Here is a 22,058-nt window from a genome sequence, read left to right as displayed (position 1 = left end):
TGGGAACTACTGGTTTAGAGGTTAGAAAAGCCTTTCCTATAGGAGAGGCACGCAATGCATCATGGCACATGACACAAGACAGAAAATACTTGCAAACAACAATGCTGTAAAGTAAGACCCGGGATGTATCTGCTTGGATCGACGACAAAAAGGTATGTAAGTCTACCTAAGACTGACATGCAGCGTCTTTTAAACAGGATCATCAGTGTTTAATGTCTCTGATTTAGGGGCTCGGGACAACATAGTATCTGGAAGTGTGAATGTGGCCTCATACTAAGTCAGGATATCACAGATTTTGAGCATTTTATTCTGTTTATTTATTCATATATTTCTCGTGTGAGTCCCGCAACTTCAGAAGGTTCCAATGCTAAATCACTGGAGCAACCCTGTAACCTTAGTGACCAGAAAGATCTGGGTGAGAAACATGAATGTCAAACTTGACAGTGCTTTACAATATTGACTTGTTCTGTGTCACTATGAATCTCTCAAAATTGACAAATGGAGAACTTTAGTAATTTTGCTGAGTTATATCTTGACTGATATCTCGGACAACCTGGACAGACACACAGAGGGAGGAGACAGACAGAGACGGACAGTATACAGTATTATTTACCTTGTAGCAGGAATCTGACGTGTAGAACACCTGCACTTCTTCCATCAGCTGGTTATGAAATGTTAACAAAGCCTGGTCCATTTTTAGAGTGGGCCCTGCATAGAGTCATAGCAGCACTGATTTATGGTATACACAAAGCGTTTTGTATATCATAAATATAAAAGCAGCAGGGTGTAACAGATCACTATCATTATCCAGAACATAACACTGACTCAATAATATTGACTGAGGTTGTTCTCATACTACTGAGGTCAATTTGTCATAATTAAATGGTAACCTTGATTATGGAGACCAAGCATTGATTATCACAAGAATCTAAAAAGAGTACAAATATTTTTTGGATTGACATAAAGTGACTGCTCTTTCATAGAATCCTCCTGTCAAATCGTCATTTCAGGAACACTTTTGACTGACTGAACACCAGAATGATCTACCACTAATGAATCCTAGAAGACTCACCTGATTTTAAGTGTCCTCCATGGCTGCTGGTAACAAGGATTAACAAAGTTAGACTTGTGTGTAACGGTCTCCTGGGCTCCATGTTGTTACTTGAAAACAGACACTTGCACAGCTCATCTTTATGACACTCGCATCAATAAAAAAAGCGGTCAAAGGGCAGCGTGTTTGCGGCGCCGTGACAGCTGTGACTACATGTGCCAGCATGCATTGCGTGCCTCTCCTATAGGATATATGTAGCTATGATCACCACTGCAAAAATCAGATTAAGGGTTATAAAAGTCTAACAGGATTTACAGTTCCAAAATGTTATATAGGATTGTGATAATTAATAATCCCATACGATGGATTATAAATTAATAGAATTGTATAATTAAGTAGTATTATAGGTTTGTTTGTTTTATTCAAAATCATCTATGCTTTTTAATTTAATTTATTGCTTCTTGAATCTTGAGCTCAAATCCTACATCCACTTTGAACATACCTTTAAGTTGAATTGAGGCCACACCCTTTCTTTTCTTCAACTTTTGTTCATCTGCACACTTCTGCGCAATCAACTTCCTTACATCAGGTCTTCCTAGACCTATTTTGACAGACATGTGTTCTGCAGATAAAAACAAAAGAGGACAAAGTTGACAGATAATAACCAAAACAGCCAGTTGATGTTTTCACATAAGAGTATACATCAGAGTTATTAACTATAAATCAATCAATAAATGAATCGATCAATGTTATTTGTCACATGAAATCGTAGGGGACAATCTTAGACAGTGTCCTCATTTAGGATCCTAGTGGCCTGAGGGTAGAAGCTCGTCCTGAACCTCTCAGTGGCCTGGTGGATCCGGTACCTTCTACCCTAGCAGAGAGTGCTCAGGATGTTACCTAGTGATGTCACTGATACGTTCAATTTGTTTACAACGCTTGTACATATACACGTATGTAGATATACAGTATGTAATCATAATCCGTCACTGTAATGGCAGTCACTTGAAAATGAAGAAAAAAATACTGATCTATGTAAGGCATTTAATAGCATATTAGAGAAGAGTCCCGCACACTGACCATTACGCAAGCAATAATTGATTTAGAAAAATACAACGTTTCGGTCTTAGACCTTCATCAGGTAAAAATTTAATTTACCTTATGAAGGTCTAAGACCGAAACGTATTTTTACGTGTATATGTATACACATATCATCATATTATAGATTGACAGATTACGTTGTATCATCTGTCAAAATGCATGGGCCCTCGTGGTGTACATTTGCATTTTATATTGAAGGACACAATCAGACACTAACAAAATGCACTGGTACCAGCTACATACCAACACAAATTGCAGATCAGTTCAACACACTCCAGTGCATACGTACACATCTAAAGCTATAACAAACTACATCTATTGGTGATATTTCTTTCCAAACACATTATATTTTGATTCAAATCTAATGGTTTTGTTCTAAATCGTGCCTTTCCTTCCTTTCTAACTAAAACACTGAAGGATTATTCTCATTTCCCCACCCAGCCAACTGTTAAATGCTGATCACTTGCCACATCCTCTCCCTCTCCTCATTTCATTAACCAGTTCATTTCCCTGAGCGTTTGCCGTGACAGATGAGTTCACCGGGGCAATCTCGCAGGAGGAGCTCATTAACCTTTGACATGAACTCCAGCCAGCTGAAGAGCTGCGCTTGCTTTAAAATCTGCAGTCCTGTTGAATAGAGACATCATTAACAGTGTGCTATTATTTTGAAGTTTAAGTCCATGTTTAATATGTGTGCATATATATAATATAGAAAAGATGATTAAAGTGCTCATATTATGCTTTTTGGCTTTTTCCCTTTCCTTTATTGTGTTTAATATCTTTTTTGTGCACGTTATAGGTTTACAAAATGAAAAAGCCCAAAGTCCACCCCAAAGGGACTTACCATCTCCAACAGAAAACACTGTTCACAAACTGCTCCAAACAGCTCTATTGTAGTCCAGCCTTTCGTCACTTTGTAACACACGTTATAATGCTCGCCTAGCTGCTAGCGTGGCACGACCTCATACTCTGCTTCTGACTGGCTAGCAGTCCTTACCATGTATGTCTCCCAACAAAGATGGTGCAGAAGTGAGATGTCTCACTCTGTAGCTAAAACAGAAAGCTCAACACACAGGGTGAAAAGAGGAGCTGCAGCAAAGTGCAGAATAACAAAAATATGGTGTTTCTTGAAAATTAAACTATGTAAACCTATTCTGATATAACCTCTAATTACAAGTATGAACCTGAAAATGAGCATAATATGAGCACTTTAAAGAGTGTATAAGAGGGACAGTATCTTTCACCTTTCATCACACAGTAAACACTACTTTTTACTGAATCCTGCTACAATAGCTGGCCTTGTGCAACAGATTACAGTTTATGATTAAACCCATGCTGATGTGTGGCAGAGTAGCCTATCAGCAGTGAGGATTTCTGCTCAGGCTTCTGCAGGGGCAGCTAAGCAGGACCTACGGCTCATGTGTCAGATTGGATTCATTCTAGTCGCTCTGTGCAACAGGGAGCTGGAGCTGGACCTCTTCTGTGCATGAAGCAAGACACTCTGCAAACATGGTGAGTACACAACATCTCTACAGTGTGTGCAGTCTGCCACACAGGGCTGCTTTCCACCTCACACACACCTGTTGCCGTTTAGTCACTCTCAAAGTCTAAACCTCCTCTATGTAATGTTTTATGGCAGACTGACAAATACAAATAGATTCATTTGATTCAAAGTTGCATATGCGCACTGACAAAGGCACATTCTCCTGTCTTTATGTATGCATTAAGCCACCGCATGTGATAGACGAGGTTAAAGCCAGCGGGTATTGTCTGTGTGCTGCCCATTCTGTCGGCTGATAGAGCAGATTAGAGTGTTGCTATGATACCTGTTGATGTCATTGCTCTGTTTCAGGCCGTGATCATGACATCGGTTTGCTCTGGTTTATGAGCATGATGGCTCATCTGGGGTCAAAGCCTTCAAAAGTCCCCTCTTGATTGTGCAATAAAAGCAGACCTCTATTTGGGGAATGTTGTGAAATGTTGACAATGCAGTTTAGATTAGGAGTCAGGGTTGTGAAAGCTAAATGAAACGAGCATAAGTAACTTTAAATCCATGTGACTGTGCATCACGTGTCAAGATTAGGAACTTGAGTTGGAGCCCCACCCCCTCCCACCACCACATACCTTTTGAACCAGCTAGTTTTTTAAACCAAGAATGCAGCCTCTCATTGTTTCCAGATGGGATCCTGTGCAACCAATCACATTTTGTGTTTGTGAAACTGCCCCTCTCAGATCTGTTGTACTGTTACCTCTGCTTTTTCCCACCAGGCTGGTAAACTTCAGAGTCTGACTGAGGAGGAGAGGGCCCACCTACTCCCCCTGCTACGCAACGCCCAGTGGGTGGAGGTTGTGGGACGGGACGCTATTTACAAAGAGTTTCTTTTTAAAGACTTCAATCAGGTTTCTAATATATCATAGCTTACTGCACAACTCACAAATCCACATAACAAGCAACTACTGTACATTATGTATATGATTTATTTTCCTTTCAGGCTTTTGGTTTCATGTCCAGAGTGGCTTTACAAGCTGAGAAGATGGACCATCATCCGGAGTGGTTCAATGTCTATAACAAGGTAGAAAAGACTAATTATGACTCATGCAAATAACATTACAACCCTTAGGGTGGTTGCAATTTTTGATAACTTGGTTGGTCCTGATTGGCTTGCTTTATTAAAGAAGAACCCAATATTGTGACCATGTACTAAAGCTTCAAATTCAAAACTAATGTAATCTACATTTATCTGCAAAATGATTATGAACCCATTGGCAGAGATGCTCCCTTTTCAAAGCACTGTTCTAATAACTGAAGCTGGCTGATTCAACGCCACAGTCGCCACTCCCTGCTGTCACAAAACGTCCAAGCTCACACAGCTGTATAGATCTAAGCTAATGAGACATCGCCTCGGGAAAGGGTGTGTTGCTGAAACATAGTTTTCCTTGCAAATGCAGATGTCTGTCTTTCAGCTAAAGCAGACAAAGGCCCAAACATGACTGTTTTGGTTCACTTTTACTGCTCTTATCACAATCGCTTCAAAAAAAGCTCTAAGAAAACTCACTGTTAACACTGTTCAGCACCAAAAGGCAGACAGACTTAGTTAGTTAGCTAGCTAGCTAGCTAGCTGGTAAACATACTGTCGCATTAAGCAGCTAAAGACTAAACAGAGACTAAAACAGAGATAAAAGAGAGTGAATGCTAGAGTAGACAGTAATAGCAACAAGTAGACAGAAACACGACTCCAAGTGAATGCTAACGTTGTTGCGTGTCTGCATGGCATCTGTTTGCCAACATGTTCAATATCAAGTAAAGTGACAATACGTCAGTGATGTTTTGTAGTATGGGAGACCCTGGTCCAAAAATTCAAACCTACACCCAACTACCTCTACATATAGGCACATAATTTGACATTTTTGAATTTATTTAACTTTATATCTTGTTTACAGTTTGTTTTTCAGACATTTTCAATTATGCCTGGTTCACTGACATTTTAATTGACTTTACTGTTAACTAGGCTACATTTCAACTGCCTACTGTGCTTACACTCCAGCTACTTTTCAGTGCTAAACTTTCAACTTCTTAGGCCCCTCACACCAGCTGACATCAACTGCTTTCATCAGTTAAAATGTTGCAGATGGAGGCAGGGACAGATATTTGCCTTTATTTAATCTTGTTTGGCTTTACTGTATGTCAATAGGAAGGATGGAGTGGATGATGCCATAATGATGTTAATAATATTATTTATTATTATTATAATAATAATTGATAATGATTTGAGACTTGAGTCTTTCTGATGTGCATTAAAGAACCATCTTTTGGACAAAGCAAACACACTTAAGGAAAATAATAAAAATAATACTCAATGTTCCCTTCTCTGCTCCATTTTCCTTTGCTCCCCAGGTCCAGATCACTCTCAGCACACATGACTGTGGGGGGCTGTCCCAGCAAGACATCACTTTGGCCACCTTCATTGACCAGGCATCACTGATGTGAGCAACACACATTGTCAGTCATTTCAACAGTGAAAACTTAAGTGCTTCGTATATTCATTTCACTGAGGAGCCTGAAGATGTGACCTGCAAATCCAAAGAATATGAACCAGCTGCTTCCAATGAATTGTGAATAATGTAGCTGTATGTATTAGACTGCAAAGGGTCCAATTTGTTTTTAAAACTATGTTGGTGGTTTTGCACTTGGCGAATAATTATTAGCCAAAGGTTAATGGTAAAATGTTTACACATTAAAGTCTTAAGAATCAAGTTATTTCTCAGCAACTATTCCATAGAACATTTACAGTGGTACGTGTTCCTCTGTCACAACTAGTCTTTTGTGCCAATGTCTTTGTACTTTACTGTTCATAAATGTTATTTTCTGTCAAACTGTTCATGTCATAACTGAAAGAAATGACCAGAAAATGATCTTCTCATCAGACTGAATGCATTTTATTTAGAACACAACACTGTAGACAATCTGCCTAATTAAGAGGGAACTGCTCAGGGTGGGTTAACAGTGTTTGCTATGGAAACCAGCATGTGCTACCAAAATAAATCTGCTAAACAAGGATGTACGCTAACATGAACACAAATCTTTAAACCTGTGTACGTTCAGAACTTCATGACGACATAGTGTACAGGGGTGGACGCAGGTCAATAAGACCTTACAATATAATGCAGTCCAGTACCCCTGTTTGTGTTACTTTGTCCACCTTGTGTATGTTTGAAAGACCAGTGGACCTCAATGATGTCGCAGTTATGAAGCCAAATCCCTGAGGATGTTAGAGAGAAAATCTGCAATGACGTGAGTTCAAACCTCTGAAAGCACAGAGGTGAACGCTCATTATTGCTACATTGTCACCAAACTGCAACGACAAAATTTAGTTTTTTTTTTCTCTGCAGACCTTTAATAAACCTGTTAGTCTGTAGTCACTTTCACTTAATGCTTAAAGAGGAATTTGCATTTAAAGGTTTTTATTCAAGAGAGATTACTTGACATTTCAATCATAATGTCTCCAAAGCAAACAGGATGAGTCATTATTGGAAAAGTCTTTTTTGCATGGGCCTGGGTTTCCACACAGTCACTGGGGACAGTATTTGAGGATGGATGGACACATGGTGTGAGCTTCAATCATTAGTGGAGATTTTACAGTATATCCTCCGTCCGTCTTCAGTCTTTTAACCAGGTACTGAATAAAAGATGGAAAAATCTCCACACATGTAGGAACCTAAATACATTCATGCCTAATCTCTTTAAAACTGCTCAGTATGTAAAAACACAAACACTCACAAAGGAAGACTCACAAATGAAGTGATTAATAAACACCCAGTGGTCACACAAATGGTTAAATTACACTAACAAAACCGATATGCTGCATTCAGTACTATGCTTCTAATGACTTATCTCTTAAACATTTATAGTAGAGCATTCCCCTTCGTTTCACTTCATAAAAGGAAAATGTATATATTGCACAAACATGGAAATAATTTCATGGAAAGACAATTTTAACAAGCAATATTGGTGAAAGCACATGAAAGACAATGAGCCTCATTCACCGATATCTTCCTACGTTTTTTCTTAAATTTGTTCTTAAGAATGTTTGGTGAATGAGGCCCAATGTCGTTTTGGTGTTACGGAATACATCGTTGTTAACCTGTTAGTAAATGTGTACATATCCTGCTGAATGGATAGCCACATTCAGTCAGGACAGAGTGGGTTTCTCCCAACATAAAACACTATCAAATCTGTCAGTCTGTGGATCAAAAACCTCTATCACAGTGGATCTGTTTCCATTCAGCATCAGTATATCTGAGAACACTTTATTACAGTTTATCAAATGCCCTAACATCGTGAAGTTCATTATGTTTGAAATGGAGAAAAAAAAAAGAAATCAGTTGCCCTGTCAAAATGTGTTTCAGTGGATGAATAAATGACTTCTGCATTAAGTAGAAACTGAGGTAGATTGAATTAGGAGACAAATGTTAAAACAAAGTGGTACACCGGTGACTCTAAGCAGACTACAGTGGAATTATTGAGTTTCTTGATAATCCACAGTAGACCAGGGCAGTCTGTTAAAAGATGTTACATTTAATTGCTTTACTTCACAAGCCAGCTACTGTGTGGAAGTTATTTTCCAACTCTGAAAACAATGAAAAAAAAACAAAAAAAACAAAGTGGTTAATAAGCTTTGGATACCATTAGCCACTTTCAAAATATTCATGGCCTGGTTACAACTTCTTCCTTATTTAAATTTAAAAGACAATTTTATTTAACGGTGACATTAAAAGCTCCCACTATCCAAATCCTTCTCCCTCTGTCTACAAATCCAACCACTTTGAACCACAAATGCAGACTTAAAAACAAAATGGATGTCATCATACTAAGTGCTAACAGACAAGGACATGCATGGTCATGCTTACAGACAAACTTCAACCATAACATCAGAATTGTTGTTTCAAGGGATTTACAGATTAACCTGATATGTTCTTGTCAGGGCATTGCAGTGCTTTTACATTAAAATGCTGTCTTCCAGAGAACTACTACATGATGATGATGATGATGATGATGAAAACTTTCACCTGCCACAAGCCTCCACATGTAGAGCCAGTCTAAAGCAGTACATCAGGTCTCATGCTAGAGGGCAGCAGCAAAGCGTTTTTAACAAGCTTTCAGTGGTATGTTTTTGCTGAGTCATCATCACAGATAGTAAAGCAGTGATGGCAACAAGCTGAAATGTTCCGGCAGTAAAAAATAAAAAAAAATAATATTTGAATGGTTTTGCTATGTTATCAGTAGAGATTATGACAGACATTTAACAAAAGCTAAAATTGAAATGAACTTTTTTGACAAACACACACACACACACACACACACACACACACACACACACGCACACACACAATAATCAAATGAAAAGACTACTTGTTTGGAACCAGTCATTTCTTCTCTGTGCCACATAGACACAGTGTTTTCAGTGATTTCCCTCTGGGCTGATTAAAATGACGATGGCTTGTGCTTTCAAAAATCTTTGCAGGTGTTTCCGTATGGTGTAGGTATGCAAGATAAGGCAACCGTTGAGCAATTAGCTCAGGGCTCTGGGAGGAGGTTTCCCTGCGTGCGGTGGGGCCGGGCCGGGAGGGCCCAGTCCTGCTTCAGTGGGCTTTGCCGTTGCCGTTCATGTGACTGGCGTTTGACTTGGAGACCTCGGTGCTGTAGAGACAGTCCAGGAAACCTCGGGAGATCTCTGTCACCATAGATCTGTCTGGGATAGACTGAGCCATGCCATAGATCGCTCCCTGAAACAGCAAGAAGACGCAAGTGAGTTTAGAAGCACACAGTAATTAAAGAAAAACACACCCTCCTTTTACGCTTCACGATTATCACCAGTCTGTGGTGTTAAGAGCATTTCAGGAAATATTTGATGATTTACTTTTCTTTTAAGTAGGAAAAAGTGTTGCACACTGTGGCTCCATATGCATTTCTCTTTTATTCATTCGCACTTTCAAGACTACTTCCTGTGATCAGCACCTCACTACAACCTTGGTGTGCGTTACTTTTCTATATTACTTTTCTTCTAAACCTACCTGCCTTGACTACATGCACTTCCTTTAGTGTTTTCCTACATGCCCCAGCATATCTGTGTTTTACAACCCCCAGAGAACAGATTTTCTCTGAGCTGTATACATATGCTGTAGATGGAGAGTAAAAGTCTGACACTGCAGGCCCAAACCCATGTGATGATTCTCAGGCAAGTTCTGGAGAAAGTTGATTGAAAAATTGAAAAATGATTTTTTTAACGGTTTTAAAGTACCTTAATTGCCTCCATGAGCTGTGTAATGACTACATCAGTTAGTGAACAAAAGTGTTACATAAATAATGAACGAATGAATGAATGAAATAATTCGTAAAATACAAAAAGAAATTGAAAATAAACTCTAAATTTGTTATTATAATATGTTCATATTTGACTGTAAATCTCATGGTTATTTATCCAGTAGGGTTTTGCTCTGTGTACGACTTTTTGTTTGCATTTCTGTTATTAAACTGAAGATACGCTTTATTCATGAACCTGACTGGCACAGAGCAGGTTTGTGCCTGTTGGGTAGAGTTTCCACTCCATTTAAAACTGACACACAAAACAGCACATGCAGTTTGTTGTCACCTTGAATCGACGGCTCGTGCAGCAGAAAAACAAAATGCCACATCAACCAACAGCATGGTAAACAATAGAGACCGGCAAACATATTTCACGTGGTTTGTCGTGCCTCGATACAAATGGAATTTGTACTCTCTCTCACACTTGGCCTAATGATACATGCAAATGTTGAATACACACTACCACACGGACAGGATTCTCTCCTTTGGGTTCTCTGGTTTCCTCCTACAGTCCAAAGACATGTAGGTCATCTGAATTGGAAACCTGTACTGCACATTGACTATCAGTGTGAATGTTATTATGAATTAGTTTTGTGATAGACTGGCAACATGTTACTGCAAAATGTAACAGGTAACATTGAGTGATGGTAGAACATCAAAGCAAAATGGTGAGTTATTGATTCTGACATCAATACGGCGATTTACCACTATTGCTTTAGATAGACAACACATCTTATGATATCATAATCCGTTGTAGCTGCAGTGAAGATATCACAATGATGTGATATCTCAGTCTTTTTAGAGCATTTTTTAAACAAAGCTGTGGACTTCTTAAAGATCCTGCAGGGTGTTATACAGTCCTTTTAAGCGTGTGCTGGTTCTACAGAATTCTGTATTAATAATTGAACAGAGCACTTATTCTGTACACTGGTTTAGTGCTGCAGTGTCCTTGCTGTATACATTATTGTTGTTTGAGATAAATAAATCTCACTCTACTTGATATAAAATGTAGTGCTGTAAGTTAAACGCGTTATTAACGGCGTTAACGCAAACCCATTTTAACGGCGCCAATTTTTTTAATCTCGAGATTAACGTTCTTTTTGGCCTAGCAAACTTTGTAGTTTTTTTTCCACATGCTGTTGCAACAACTAGTAACGTTAGAAAAACTACAACACCACACCGGCTCTAGCTAGACCAGAAACAAAACAACAGGCACGCCGCACACACTTGTTTGGGTTTGCGAGCCGGCCAAAGAGTAGTAGGCTAATGTTATGTTTTGAGTGGATGGCGAGCGCGAGACGCCAAAATAGATGCCAATAAGATTCTGAATGGAAAGTTTACTTTTAAAAAGTTGCCAAATGGTTCCATTGACAAGACCAAAGTGATCGGTGTGTTTTGTCGTTGTGAACTGAGCTATCATCGCAGCACGTCCAGTCTCAACTTGATGGCCAAGCACACAGCTGATGCGAATTCTCCGCCCCCTCGTCAAAGCCAGGCGACAATGGATGACTTCAGACCATAGACTGTATATTAATATTAACAGTCTATGCTTCAGACAGAAGCACATGGATACCACAACTAAGAACAAACAAAGCAAGCCGATCCACTATTTCATGTTGATAAGAGCATTAAAATGAGAAAAAATAATGGGCCAAAAAGAAATCAAGGATTTAGAATAGATAAAAATGTGTGATTAATTGTGATTAATTGCGAGTTAACTATGACATTAATGCGATTAATCGCAATTAAATATTATAATCGTTTGACAGCACTAATAAAATGTCAACATAGTGGCCGGGTTGGGTCAGTGGGAAGAGTAGGCGCACATATACTTCGAGGCATATGCCTCAACGCAGAGGTCCAGGGTTTGAGTCCGACCTGTGACGTTTTCCTGCATGTCTTCCCCCTCTCTCTCTCTCCTCTTTCTCACCTAGCTGTCCCATCAATTAAAAAGGCGGAAAAAGCCCCAATACAATTATCTTTAAAATGTCAACATAGTTGCTCTTTTAGAGACTACTTATATATGAATGTACTTATTCAACGTTGTACTGTATATTCAGTGTATAAATGCAGCATGAACAAGTGTGTAAGCAGAGCTAGCTCACCATTCCTGTGGTTTTCTCCTTGGGGTTCTTCATGATGATAGCAACCTGCTCTTTGACATCACGGACAAAGTGATCAGCGACGCCCGACTGTGTGTGCAGAACTGTGCAACAAAGGTGGATGCTGTGAAAGAACATCATACAGTTGTTATACTCCTGATTAGTGATGACAATAATTATGATTATGTTTTTGTGTGTACCTTGATGGGTACTGCAGTGTGTTCAGATTCCAGCCCTTTGAAGTCAGCGCATTAGACAGACGGAAAATATCGAAAATGTCTGAGCCTATTGCCACCACTGACACCTCTGGGTCCCCAAACACAAACACACCTTTAATCTTGCGGATTCTGTCAATAGAAAAATCAAAGAAAGGGTGAGGGGGATCATTTGTGTCAAAGTTCAAGAGCTCTGGTGTTGTTTTTTAACACATCTTTATCACATAAGTGTCTCACTCTGTTTTGATTTTGCGTGCTGTGCTGATTATCTTCTTGGTGGCATCTATGTATCCATTCTCTCCCATGTGCATCATGGTCGCCCAGCAGGCGGCAATGATTCCTCCAGGCCTGGAGCCGGCAACAGAGGGCGAGGCGTAGATTCCTCCCTGCCAGTCTGGAGCTACAAAGTACTGGTAGTGACGGTACTTTTTATCACTGTAGAGGATCACTGAGGAACCTTTGGGGGCGTAACCATACTGGAGAGGAATGTAGTGACACACAATGCAGTATTAGCATACATATAAAAAGTTTGGCCTGGGGACAGTTAAGATCAGTTTTTTTTAAATTCCATGGCTATTGCTTTACACATACAATGTATATTTCCTGGATTTGTTTGAAGTAAGGCCGGTTACACACTGGATGCGTTGCGCGAGCGTGTCAGCTGCGTGGCATGTCGTTTATATTTCGGCTCCCATGTTAACCGGCTCGAGCCGCACCAAAAACGCGTGCATGCTAGAAATAGGACCGACGCCTATTTTTCACGAAGCGTTTCCAGGCATGTTTATATGTCATTTTGACACTAATACATATTAATAAATGACATGTTGATGTTATAAAGTATCTAGGTTTTGATATAAATGCAGATATAAATGTAATTAAAAAATAAATAAATAAATAAATAATATATATATATATTCTGTAGCCTATTTTGCGGTCAATACTGCCGACGTCTTTGCTGTAATCAAATCATTCTATATTTATGTTTAACATGGTATTTCATTTTATCAATGGGAAACGTACATGTGTACAGACAAGACTAGCAGCAGCAGCTCCATGTCAGACACGTTTCTGGTGTGTAAAGACATAGAAAAATCCACGCAGCTGACATGCAACAGAAACGCAACACTCACGTGACGCAGCCAGTGTGTAACCGGCCTAAGCTTAAAACAAGCATTGATTTGAAGGGAATAAAACAACCACTCCTTACCTTGTGGGTGTCAGCAGAGATGCTGGTCACACCTTTTACCCTGAAGTCGAACGGGGCGAGTGGGTAACCAGCCTTGGCCATGAAGACAATAAGAAAACCTCCCAGACAAGCATCCACATGCAGCGGGACGTTGTAGCGTACAGCCAGCTGGAACCCACCGAGGGAAAGTGACAGAGATTTGACTTCCCCGTTTTCATTTTAAGAACCTTTTTAAATGGTAAAAATGTTTCACTTCTGACCTTGGCTACTTCCTCAACGGGATCCATGATTCCATGAGGAAACTGAGGCGCCGAGCACACAAGCATGGCAGTGTTCTTGCTGATGGCTCTCTTCATAGCCTTGAAAGAGAAGAAACAATATGGGAATGACTCATGTCTAAGAATAAGCACATTCTGCCTGTGTCTACTGTATTCTCACCTTCACGTCTACTTTCATGGTTTTCTTGTCAAGCGGAATGTGAACCAGCTTCATCCCAAAGTAATGCGCTGCTTTGTCAAAGGCTGCATGGACGCTCACAGGGGCAAGACTGCGGTAGCAAAACACAAAAATAAAGTTAGAATGTCTATGGAAAACACGGTCAAGAATAAGCCTTTAAAATGTTTTGTATTCAATATTGTATTGACTTTCTCTACTGGCATGACCATGATTGTGTAAAGTACTGCCATATCATGTAGCGCCGGAAAAAAATAAAACATTTGAAAAAAAGTCCTGGTTGTGAGCAGTTTCATGTAGGAACTATTTTCTTTCTACCAAACTACACCCGCCAACCACATCACTGTGCAGATGAAGTGTAATCATGGACCAGTTATGTTCCATTATAGTGGAGAGAAGGCCGACATCTCTACGGCCGATATCTCCAATACTGGGCAACTCACACCATAACAATCTAGACTGATGATTGACCAGATGGAATGTGGCTTACAGAAATTAATAATTCAATACAATTACAGAAAATTACATTTTAGTGGAGAAACAAGAGTAAAATATATATTCTATAATCTATATATTATAGATTATATGAAAGACACTCCTCTGAACCTGAAATTATTTTTTATCATGCTACATTATAAAAAGTCAAACTGCCCATGATTGATCCCAACCAAAACTGGGTAATAAAGCTCCTCTTACATTTCAGGGTATTTGACACCACGTTCATACGCCATGTCTCTGTACGCCTTGCAGGCCATCAGTATGCTCTCAGTTCCCCCTGAAGTAACCTGGACAAAAAGGCAAAGGTTGTGAAAATGCTTTGGATCCATCCATCCATCCTCAGCCTAAACAACTTGTGAGCATATGCTTATGATAGCTTACTGTGCCACAGGAGTTCGGTCCACCTTGGAAAAGTGTGCAAGCCATTCTGACAACCTCTGCCTCCATCTTTCTTACGCCAGGAAAGATGTCTGGGTGAAGTGGGTTGCTCCATGCAAAATCTCCATATACCTAGGGACAAAGAAAGAAAAAAAGAGTGACAAAAAAAGCTCCCATATTATTCTCATTTTCAGGTTCATTCTTGTATTTTGGGTTTCTACTAGAACAGGATTACATGCTTTAATGTAACAAACATTATTTTTCTCATACTGTCTGTCTTAATATACCTGTATTCAACCTTTGTCTGAAATGCTCTGTTTTAGCGCCTGTCTCTTTAAGCCCCCCCTCCCGAAAAAGCCCAGTCTGCTCCGATTGGTCAGTGTTTCCAGGTCTTCAGCATCTGTGCTACCTGAGTCTCTGCACCGTATGCAGCTGTGTAATTAATGTAATGGCACAGTAGGAGCACTTTCTACCTATAGTATAGGTAACAATAACAATCGTACAGAAGTCCGGACGGCTCGTTTAAAAAGGGAAAGGTTCTGAACACGGAGTACATTTTTCTGTGGATTGAGCGTTTTGATACTTTCACAGTATTTATATAGCACCTCAAACTGCTTTATAAATTTTAAAAAAGACATGGAAATCTCACTTTTTACAATATAAAACGGTTAAGATAAACTCTGAGACACACAAAGCAGGGTTGCAGTAGTCTCTTTTAAAGAAATGAAGAGGAGTGGTTTGTCAAAGACAAAAGAATCTGTCAGTCCTGCTTACTGTAGCCAACACCAAAATGTGTTCAAGTTCAACCTTGACTATTTGTGCTCGGAATGCAAAACTCCAGAGATGTATGCAAAGATGCATACCTTCACCAAGAGATTGGTGAGTGATTCATCGCCCCAGTACACTGCACCCGAAACACATCCTTTCTCCCACTGCACCTCATCTGCAACGACACAATGGAATTTCTTTTCAATGTTTAAAAAGGGCCACAAGTTTAGATATACTCTTCAGGAAGTCAGATATACAGATAATGAAGCTCAGGAATGAATGATGACTTACTCAGAGTCTCGTACTCTCTGATTTTTTCCAGCACTTGGCTCTGAGAGAGGCCTTTAGAGGGCAGCTGTTTAGTGTAGCTCATCCCCTCCTTCAGAGTACACAGACTAGCAGACATGTCATCCAAAGCCTTGTTGAGCTGCCTCTGGATCTGTCGTAAAGAAAGGACAAAGTTACTTTATAGACATTGACTGTCACGGGATGCAGTAAGAAAACAACAGTAAAGCATGTCATTCCTTGAAATGAGTGATGGTGAAGCTAAATGTTACTGAAAGGGACAACATGTCCACTGTATTATCAACACCTTATATTTATCTTTGCTGAAGCCTGAAAGTGAGCTCTCCGTTGGAAACATAATGACCAAAAGTAACCAAATGTTATCACCAGTGCATGATGTTAAGTGTGCCAAAGGTCCCCCCCCCACATGCTGTACTCAGTCATCCAAGAATGACTCATAAGTGTCTCAGACGCCAGAGTCAGTGCACATCTGCTGGAAAAAAAGGAACCCATTCACCACTGATACTTACTGTTGCGCCAACAAAGGGTATTTTTCTGACGAGTCGAAAGCACAGCTTCTTAATTCGGGATGGTAGACCTGTTAGCCAAAAACACAAGGCAGCAGCTGTGGTGAAAGGCTGAAACACATTTAACCGCAAACATTAAACAGCTGACTATGAACCTATAATCACACGTCAAGACAAGACGTGGTCTATGAAAATTGGAGCCATATTCACTAAGCGTTTCGTTCCGACCCTGAAAGCACTGAAGACATGCAGTTTCCTTTACGAAGCCTTAACTTTCACTCTTTAAGACCTGAAGTGAGATGGGCGGAGCTGACCTTGCTGCAGAGGAATTCAACCACTGATTGATTGATAGCAGATCTAGTAAATCTTGTTGATTGATGGTATTTCCTCACTCAAACATACTAGAGAACAAGTACTGAACTAGAAGATACTATCTGCAGAGGAACAAGGAACTTTAACTAAAAATGCTTCCATCAAAAAGCTATTGACTTAATTGCTCGGACCACATTCTGAGTTACCATAGAGTAGATTGGCAGTGAACCGGATGTGAACAGTTCAGAGAATATGCCTGCAAATTACAGTATGGCATCCAAACTCACATGCCGTTAAAACTGGCCAAATAGGGGCATTGACTCAAAAAGCTTTGTGAACAAGGCCTCTAGAATCGTAGTTTCATGCGTTATGTCTGATTTTGTCCCCCTACTTTGTACGCATCACGTATCACGTGTGAAATATTACTTTCTTGCTGGAAGAGGAAGCCTTTGATCCAGACCGCGCCTAGTGTGGTGATGACTGTCGCTCCGATGATCTGCCACGGCTCCAGGTCCACGCATTGTGAGTTGACCAGCCGCCGGCCATCCTCCAGGTACAGAAGGACCATCTCCTTATACACCTCCAAGGCACTCTGGACACAGAGATTACAACATGGTAAGGTTGCTTTGAATGAAGAACAAAAGGAACCTCACATCACTAGTGCAAAAACATCTGTTACAAATCTTTGTTCCTCTATGATAACATGAGGAAGTGACCTTTGAAAACTTGGTGTTGATGAAAGTTAGCGTCATCGTTTTACACCATTTTATTTTCAAAATGAGGCAATCGTTAAACCAGATGCATGATTTGTGTACTTGCATTGCACAAGTACCTATGTATCTATGTACAGATATACATACATTAAATTATAGTAAGCCCTAAATCTTGATGTGTAATTATTCATTCATTATGGCTGCATGACATCTCCATAAATGCTATGCTGCTAAAAAACTACAGTTTTGTCTTGAATTCAAACATACACACCATTGAAACGGAAAAATACTCCAACAGCTCACTTTTAAGAAAGAGTAACTTTGTAACTAATTAATTGTGAAGGCAAGAATCAAATTGTTCAAAGCAACTTGCCTGAGCGCTAGAACATACTTTCACAAGATGTTGAAATAAAAGATTCCACAACACCAAAGTAATCATAATGCAATAACACAGCTCTTGCATATTAACCCTTGTGTTGTCTTCCCTTTAACCTTGAAAAAAACACTTTTTTTTCTGACATTTTATGCCTTTTTTTTCACAATTTGTTTTTGCTTTTTCCAACGTTTTAAAATTGTTCTTCTAGTATTCAGTGTTATTTATATATAGCCCAATATCACAAATCCAAGTACTTACATCAGAAGACATTGTCAGGCCTACAGAGTTCAGTTTCCCTCTCACACCAATACTGTCAGCAGTAAAGACAGTTGTCCCTTCGTTCTCCAGGTGAGAGTGAGAGAACTCTCTCAGCTGCCTGGGTGACTATCACCAGACTCCTCCCAGCACCCAAACCGGCAAAAACACATCCAGCCAGCTGATCATCAATCATGATCACACAAGGCAGAAAGTTCGTCTTCAAATTGACAGAACTCTGAATGATATTTTGTACATTTAGTTCTAAGCTTTATCCCCAATAAATGCTGAGATATTTGTTGTCAATCTGTATGTGAATGCAACACGAGAAGGTCAAACTAAATCACAGCACAATACCAAAGTAACTGTCCCATGAATGCTATTTCATAAGTGCAGCTAAAATATCTTTCCATTATCTCTCCTCAGTGGTGTTTTTATGACACAATACTTTGATAACGAGGGCCCTTGTTTCTCCACCTCAGCCACAATCAGATGGAGAAAAGCTTAAGGTTCAAAAGACAACATTTTAAGTAACACCGCTGCACCGCCTGATAAACATCCCATAACAGTGCAAATGAGTCAAGTTCCCTTGTGCAATTGAAACATTGTAATTGTGTAATTTAAAGCATCAACCGCTCACAGGGAACAGTGAAAAGTCATACATGAAGAGTTTCGTGAAGAGAAGTTGTTTTTAGTGAATGAAGCATGAATGGAGGGCTGTCAGTGAGCCACAGGAGTCTGCCCCACTGCCCAGACTACAGCTGCTATACCTGCCTGTTTGGATAACATGTTCTTATACAGGTTTGGCCAGATCAGCTGCATAGAACCGTTTGGGAAGCAACGGAAAACAAGCCATTAACATGTGTTGACTGTGAGGCTTGACTTGATTTTTCACGATAGAGATAATGTTAAGGTAGAGTACAGGTGCAAAGCCCATCAATGAGCGCTGTTATAAAGAAAAGATTAAATGGTATTATCTAACATCGGTGCAAAAGGACAGTCTGCCTCTTAAGATACAGAACTCTGTTATCTAACACTAGTAATATATCCTTTATGTGCCAAGTACATTTTACACATACAAGGAATTTAACCCATCCTAATTAATTAGAAGCACTGGCCAGCCACAGTCCGGCTGCCCGGGAACCAACTCCAGTTGTAATGCTGGTACCTAAGTCAAGGGCAATGGCAGGCTTGTCTTTATGGTGGAAACCGGAGCACCTGGAGGAAACCCACACGAACACAGGGAAAACATGCAAACTCCACACAGGCCCTGTCCGGACCGAGCCGAACCCAGCACCAGTACAGCAGTGCCTACTTGCATTATGGCAGAAGTGCTACCCACTGAGCCAACAACACAGTACAACACTGTCTATATTTTCGCCTTCAGGTCCACCCACACTTTTTCCAAACCATTCAATGCTATCTTTGCCCCTCAGGAAAACGTACACAAACTTCACACAAAGACACTTGTACCAGTAATGTCCGACTCATTGTTGAACAGTGGACGCCCATTCCTTTGCTCCCCCTCATACAGCATTTGACTATTCTGTTAGGAGAGCTTTTGTTGTCTCAGAGGGGAGGTCATGTTCTCATGGAAATGTACTGGGTGTGAGGTGGCGGATCCTTGATACATCAAGGGAAAACACACTGCGAAGCACAACATCACAACAGCTTTAAGTCAAATAGAGATCCAGAAATCATTCAGGGGGAAATAATTACACCTGTGTGGTGTTTTCTTTAACTCACTACATGGCTTCAGGACTATCATGACATGAACTGACATGTAGGCCAAATGAGCTTTTTTGTGTTACTTCTTTCTCTTCCTTGAATTTATCCTAAGGAGTCTCTGGGAAAAACAGTTTGGGGGGGTTAATCTTGCACTGAGAGTGGATGTGTGTCAGAAGAGCTGCCCCCTGGTGCAGAATCTCTTCTGTCTTATGGTTATTATTAACAAAACTTGACTCTGCTCCTTTAATGCAAATCCCACACATCTTAACAGCTCTCTGATGGCAGTAATATGAGTAATGCTTTGTTAAATCTTCCTGCAGCTTTAAGTTGAACCGGATCTCTAAACAGGGGCTGCAACAATAAACAATAGGAAGGAGATACGTAAACCTTACTACCAGGCACCTCATCAAAAAAGAAATTAGACTTTGACTTAACAGAAGCGTAACATGAAGTCATGTTTAGGCACAGTTGTATACTTTCTTTTATTGTCTTATTTTAGGTGTCTGAAAAAAGACTGCGGCTCATCTTATGTGAAGTGTCCCATTTCAGGAGCCAAAGTATCAAAGCTGGTTTTAAGAATTTCTTCAAAAACAGCCAATAAACCTGTAACGTAAGGCTTTGTTATCAAGGGTCACTTTCTAACACCACAGTTTGTGGACTTCGAGCATCCCTGAGAGCAAACAAGTCGGGTCATTAGTCTCTTCAAGTGTCTTGTTGCAGCACTGCCACCGTCCCGTGTACCACACACACTGTATGTAACGTAATGTGAAAAACACACTAAAGTGAAGCGACACCTACCCAGTAATCCATGTTGTCGAGGCAAACTCTCGCCGAAAGTCCTCTGTTTGTGTCTACTACTCAGGAATGAGCCTGCTTTCAGTCTCTAGCTCTCATCTACATGCTACTATCAAACACAGCTGCAAGCTAACCCTGATTCAGGAAGTAACCAGCAGACTGACAAAGCTGCGCGCGGTCTAAACAGGTGTAGATTTGACAACGCTGCGGTGAGGCTTGGTTACATATCCGGATGACGCCGCATGATTTGTAGATCTACTATGAGAAACAGAAACGTCGCACGTTTTGACGCCCACAACTGGATGAGTTAGCAAAGAGCTGGTGATGCGTTCTAATGCTCTTGGTAAACTCCAACTCTCAGTCACGTCAGTGCATTAATATAAGTAATAATATATGGGTCATAGCCATGATTTAAAAAAAAAAAGCCTAGGGTCATGAAGCCACGACACCACCACCACCCAGTAAACTTTGACCTGACACAAAAAAAAATTATGAAAAAAAGAAAAACGTTATGCATTCAGTTTATGTATTTATAACAGCTCCGTTATGTTGTCTGTACATTTAGTTTCTCCACATGAAAACATCAACTTATCATGAGCTAAACAAAATCAGACCTGTTATTTCCATCTCTGTGACTATGCTTTTTTTTTCACGTAGTCCAACAGTTTTTTTTGTAAAGACATGAAAGGTTTTTCTTTTCAGGAGTGAAAACAGCGCCTCCCAGCAGCCGAGCCCTGGTACTACACCAACACTTTCAACAACAACAACAACAACATGATGAGGACATAGGCTGCAGATACAAACCCTTTTTTTCTAGTTGAGGTATTTCTGTTCTTTTAAAGGGGAACGGTTTTTTTCCCCTTCATTCATTAAGTATTAATTCTACAGAAATTTTGCCATATAGAACAACAAAGGTATTCTTGTATTACTCAAATAATCATACCGGAGGTAATATGGATGGACCAACAGTTTTGAAACAATAACTCAGTCAGTGAGTTTATTATAAGGTGGTGTACAAGGTGGCTGTAACTGTATGTGACAGGCTGTTGATTATTATCCTGTATACGGGCAGGTGTGTAGTGTTGGTTAGGGTCCACAGTGGGGCCCTGAATAGTTTGTCCACCACTGAGATCCATACGCACATTTTGTATTAAGTATTTGTTAGATATTTTCTAATTTTCTCTAAAGATATGTAGGCTAACTATCCCAAGTAAATTATAGATGCTTGGGATACAATTGCCATCATCACACTTCAGAGTGAGCTGCGTTCCCCGAACAATTAATCATGCTGTTAATTTCATGAGTCATTTTAATACCACAGTTGTGAGAAAATGACAATAGATCCACCAGGTCCACATTTACTGTTAAAGGGACGAGACAAAGTACCCTTAAGTTACCAGTCAGCTAAAAGAACATTTGTTTATGGTAGATTTACTCGTTGGCAATGCAGA

General features: G+C 40.0%; 3 protein-coding genes across 4 annotated transcripts in view; 1 reads left to right on the top strand and 2 right to left on the bottom strand.

Moving 5' to 3' along the window:
• Positions 1-2,719, bottom strand: part of LOC144532794 (heparan-alpha-glucosaminide N-acetyltransferase) — a 28,261-nt gene extending 25,542 nt beyond the window's left edge. Inside the window, exons 1-3 of the mRNA XM_078273729.1 lie at positions 2,620-2,719; positions 1,554-1,673; positions 614-708 (exon numbers count right to left, since the gene is read on the bottom strand). Coding sequence (XP_078129855.1) covers positions 614-708; positions 1,554-1,673; positions 2,620-2,719 — 315 coding nt within the window. The remainder of the gene's footprint in view (positions 1-613; positions 709-1,553; positions 1,674-2,619) is intronic.
• Positions 2,720-3,567: 848 nt separating this feature from the next.
• Positions 3,568-7,896, top strand: pcbd1 (pterin-4 alpha-carbinolamine dehydratase/dimerization cofactor of hepatocyte nuclear factor 1 alpha). Its single transcript, XM_078272708.1, has 4 exons — positions 3,568-3,664; positions 4,421-4,552; positions 4,645-4,725; positions 6,048-7,896. Exons 1-4 carry the CDS (start codon positions 3,662-3,664, stop codon positions 6,138-6,140), a joined length of 309 nt encoding a protein of 102 aa, XP_078128834.1. The 5' UTR covers positions 3,568-3,661; the 3' UTR covers positions 6,141-7,896.
• Positions 7,897-8,207: 311 nt separating this feature from the next.
• sgpl1 (sphingosine-1-phosphate lyase 1) lies at positions 8,208-20,749 on the bottom strand. Of its 2 annotated transcripts, none has more exons than XM_078272706.1 (14): positions 20,611-20,749; positions 17,167-17,332; positions 16,432-16,499; positions 15,908-16,055; positions 15,712-15,791; positions 14,852-14,980; positions 14,669-14,757; positions 13,958-14,066; positions 13,780-13,878; positions 13,541-13,687; positions 12,571-12,809; positions 12,319-12,465; positions 12,122-12,242; positions 8,208-9,436 (listed from the first exon to the last, which is right to left on the bottom strand). In XM_078272706.1, the coding sequence occupies exons 1-14, from the start codon at positions 20,620-20,622 to the stop codon at positions 9,293-9,295; spliced, it is 1,698 nt and encodes a 565-aa protein (XP_078128832.1). In that variant the 5' UTR covers positions 20,623-20,749; the 3' UTR covers positions 8,208-9,292. The 2 variants fall into 2 exon arrangements, with proteins under 2 accessions (XP_078128832.1, XP_078128833.1); XM_078272707.1 differs by lacking the exon at positions 20,611-20,749 and adding an exon at positions 18,088-18,212.
• Between the last annotated feature and the right edge of the window lie 1,309 nt (positions 20,750-22,058).

This window comes from Sander vitreus, chromosome 17 (assembly GCF_031162955.1).
Source record: "Sander vitreus isolate 19-12246 chromosome 17, sanVit1, whole genome shotgun sequence".
NCBI lineage: Eukaryota > Metazoa > Chordata > Actinopteri > Perciformes > Percidae > Sander > Sander vitreus.
The sequence above is the reverse complement of the archived record's forward strand: the minus strand, read 5'-3'. Positions and strand labels throughout refer to the sequence as shown.

What these genes read in the sequence shown, in the direction of transcription:
- pcbd1 (XM_078272708.1), top strand. An exon ending in TTTTTAAAGACTTCAATCAG is followed by an intron (nt 4,553 to 4,644) that starts GTTTCTAATATA and finishes TTTTCCTTTCAG; the next exon opens with GCTTTTGGTTTCATGTCCAG. An exon ending in GGTTCAATGTCTATAACAAG is followed by an intron (nt 4,726 to 6,047) that starts GTAGAAAAGACT and finishes TTTGCTCCCCAG; the next exon opens with GTCCAGATCACTCTCAGCAC.
- sgpl1 (XM_078272706.1), bottom strand. An exon ending in CTTCCTCTTCCAGCAAGAAA is followed by an intron (nt 16,500 to 17,166) that starts GTAATATTTCAC and finishes TTTGGCTAACAG; the next exon opens with GTCTACCATCCCGAATTAAG. An exon ending in TCACCAATCTCTTGGTGAAG is followed by an intron (nt 14,981 to 15,711) that starts GTATGCATCTTT and finishes CTTTGTCCCTAG; the next exon opens with GTATATGGAGATTTTGCATG.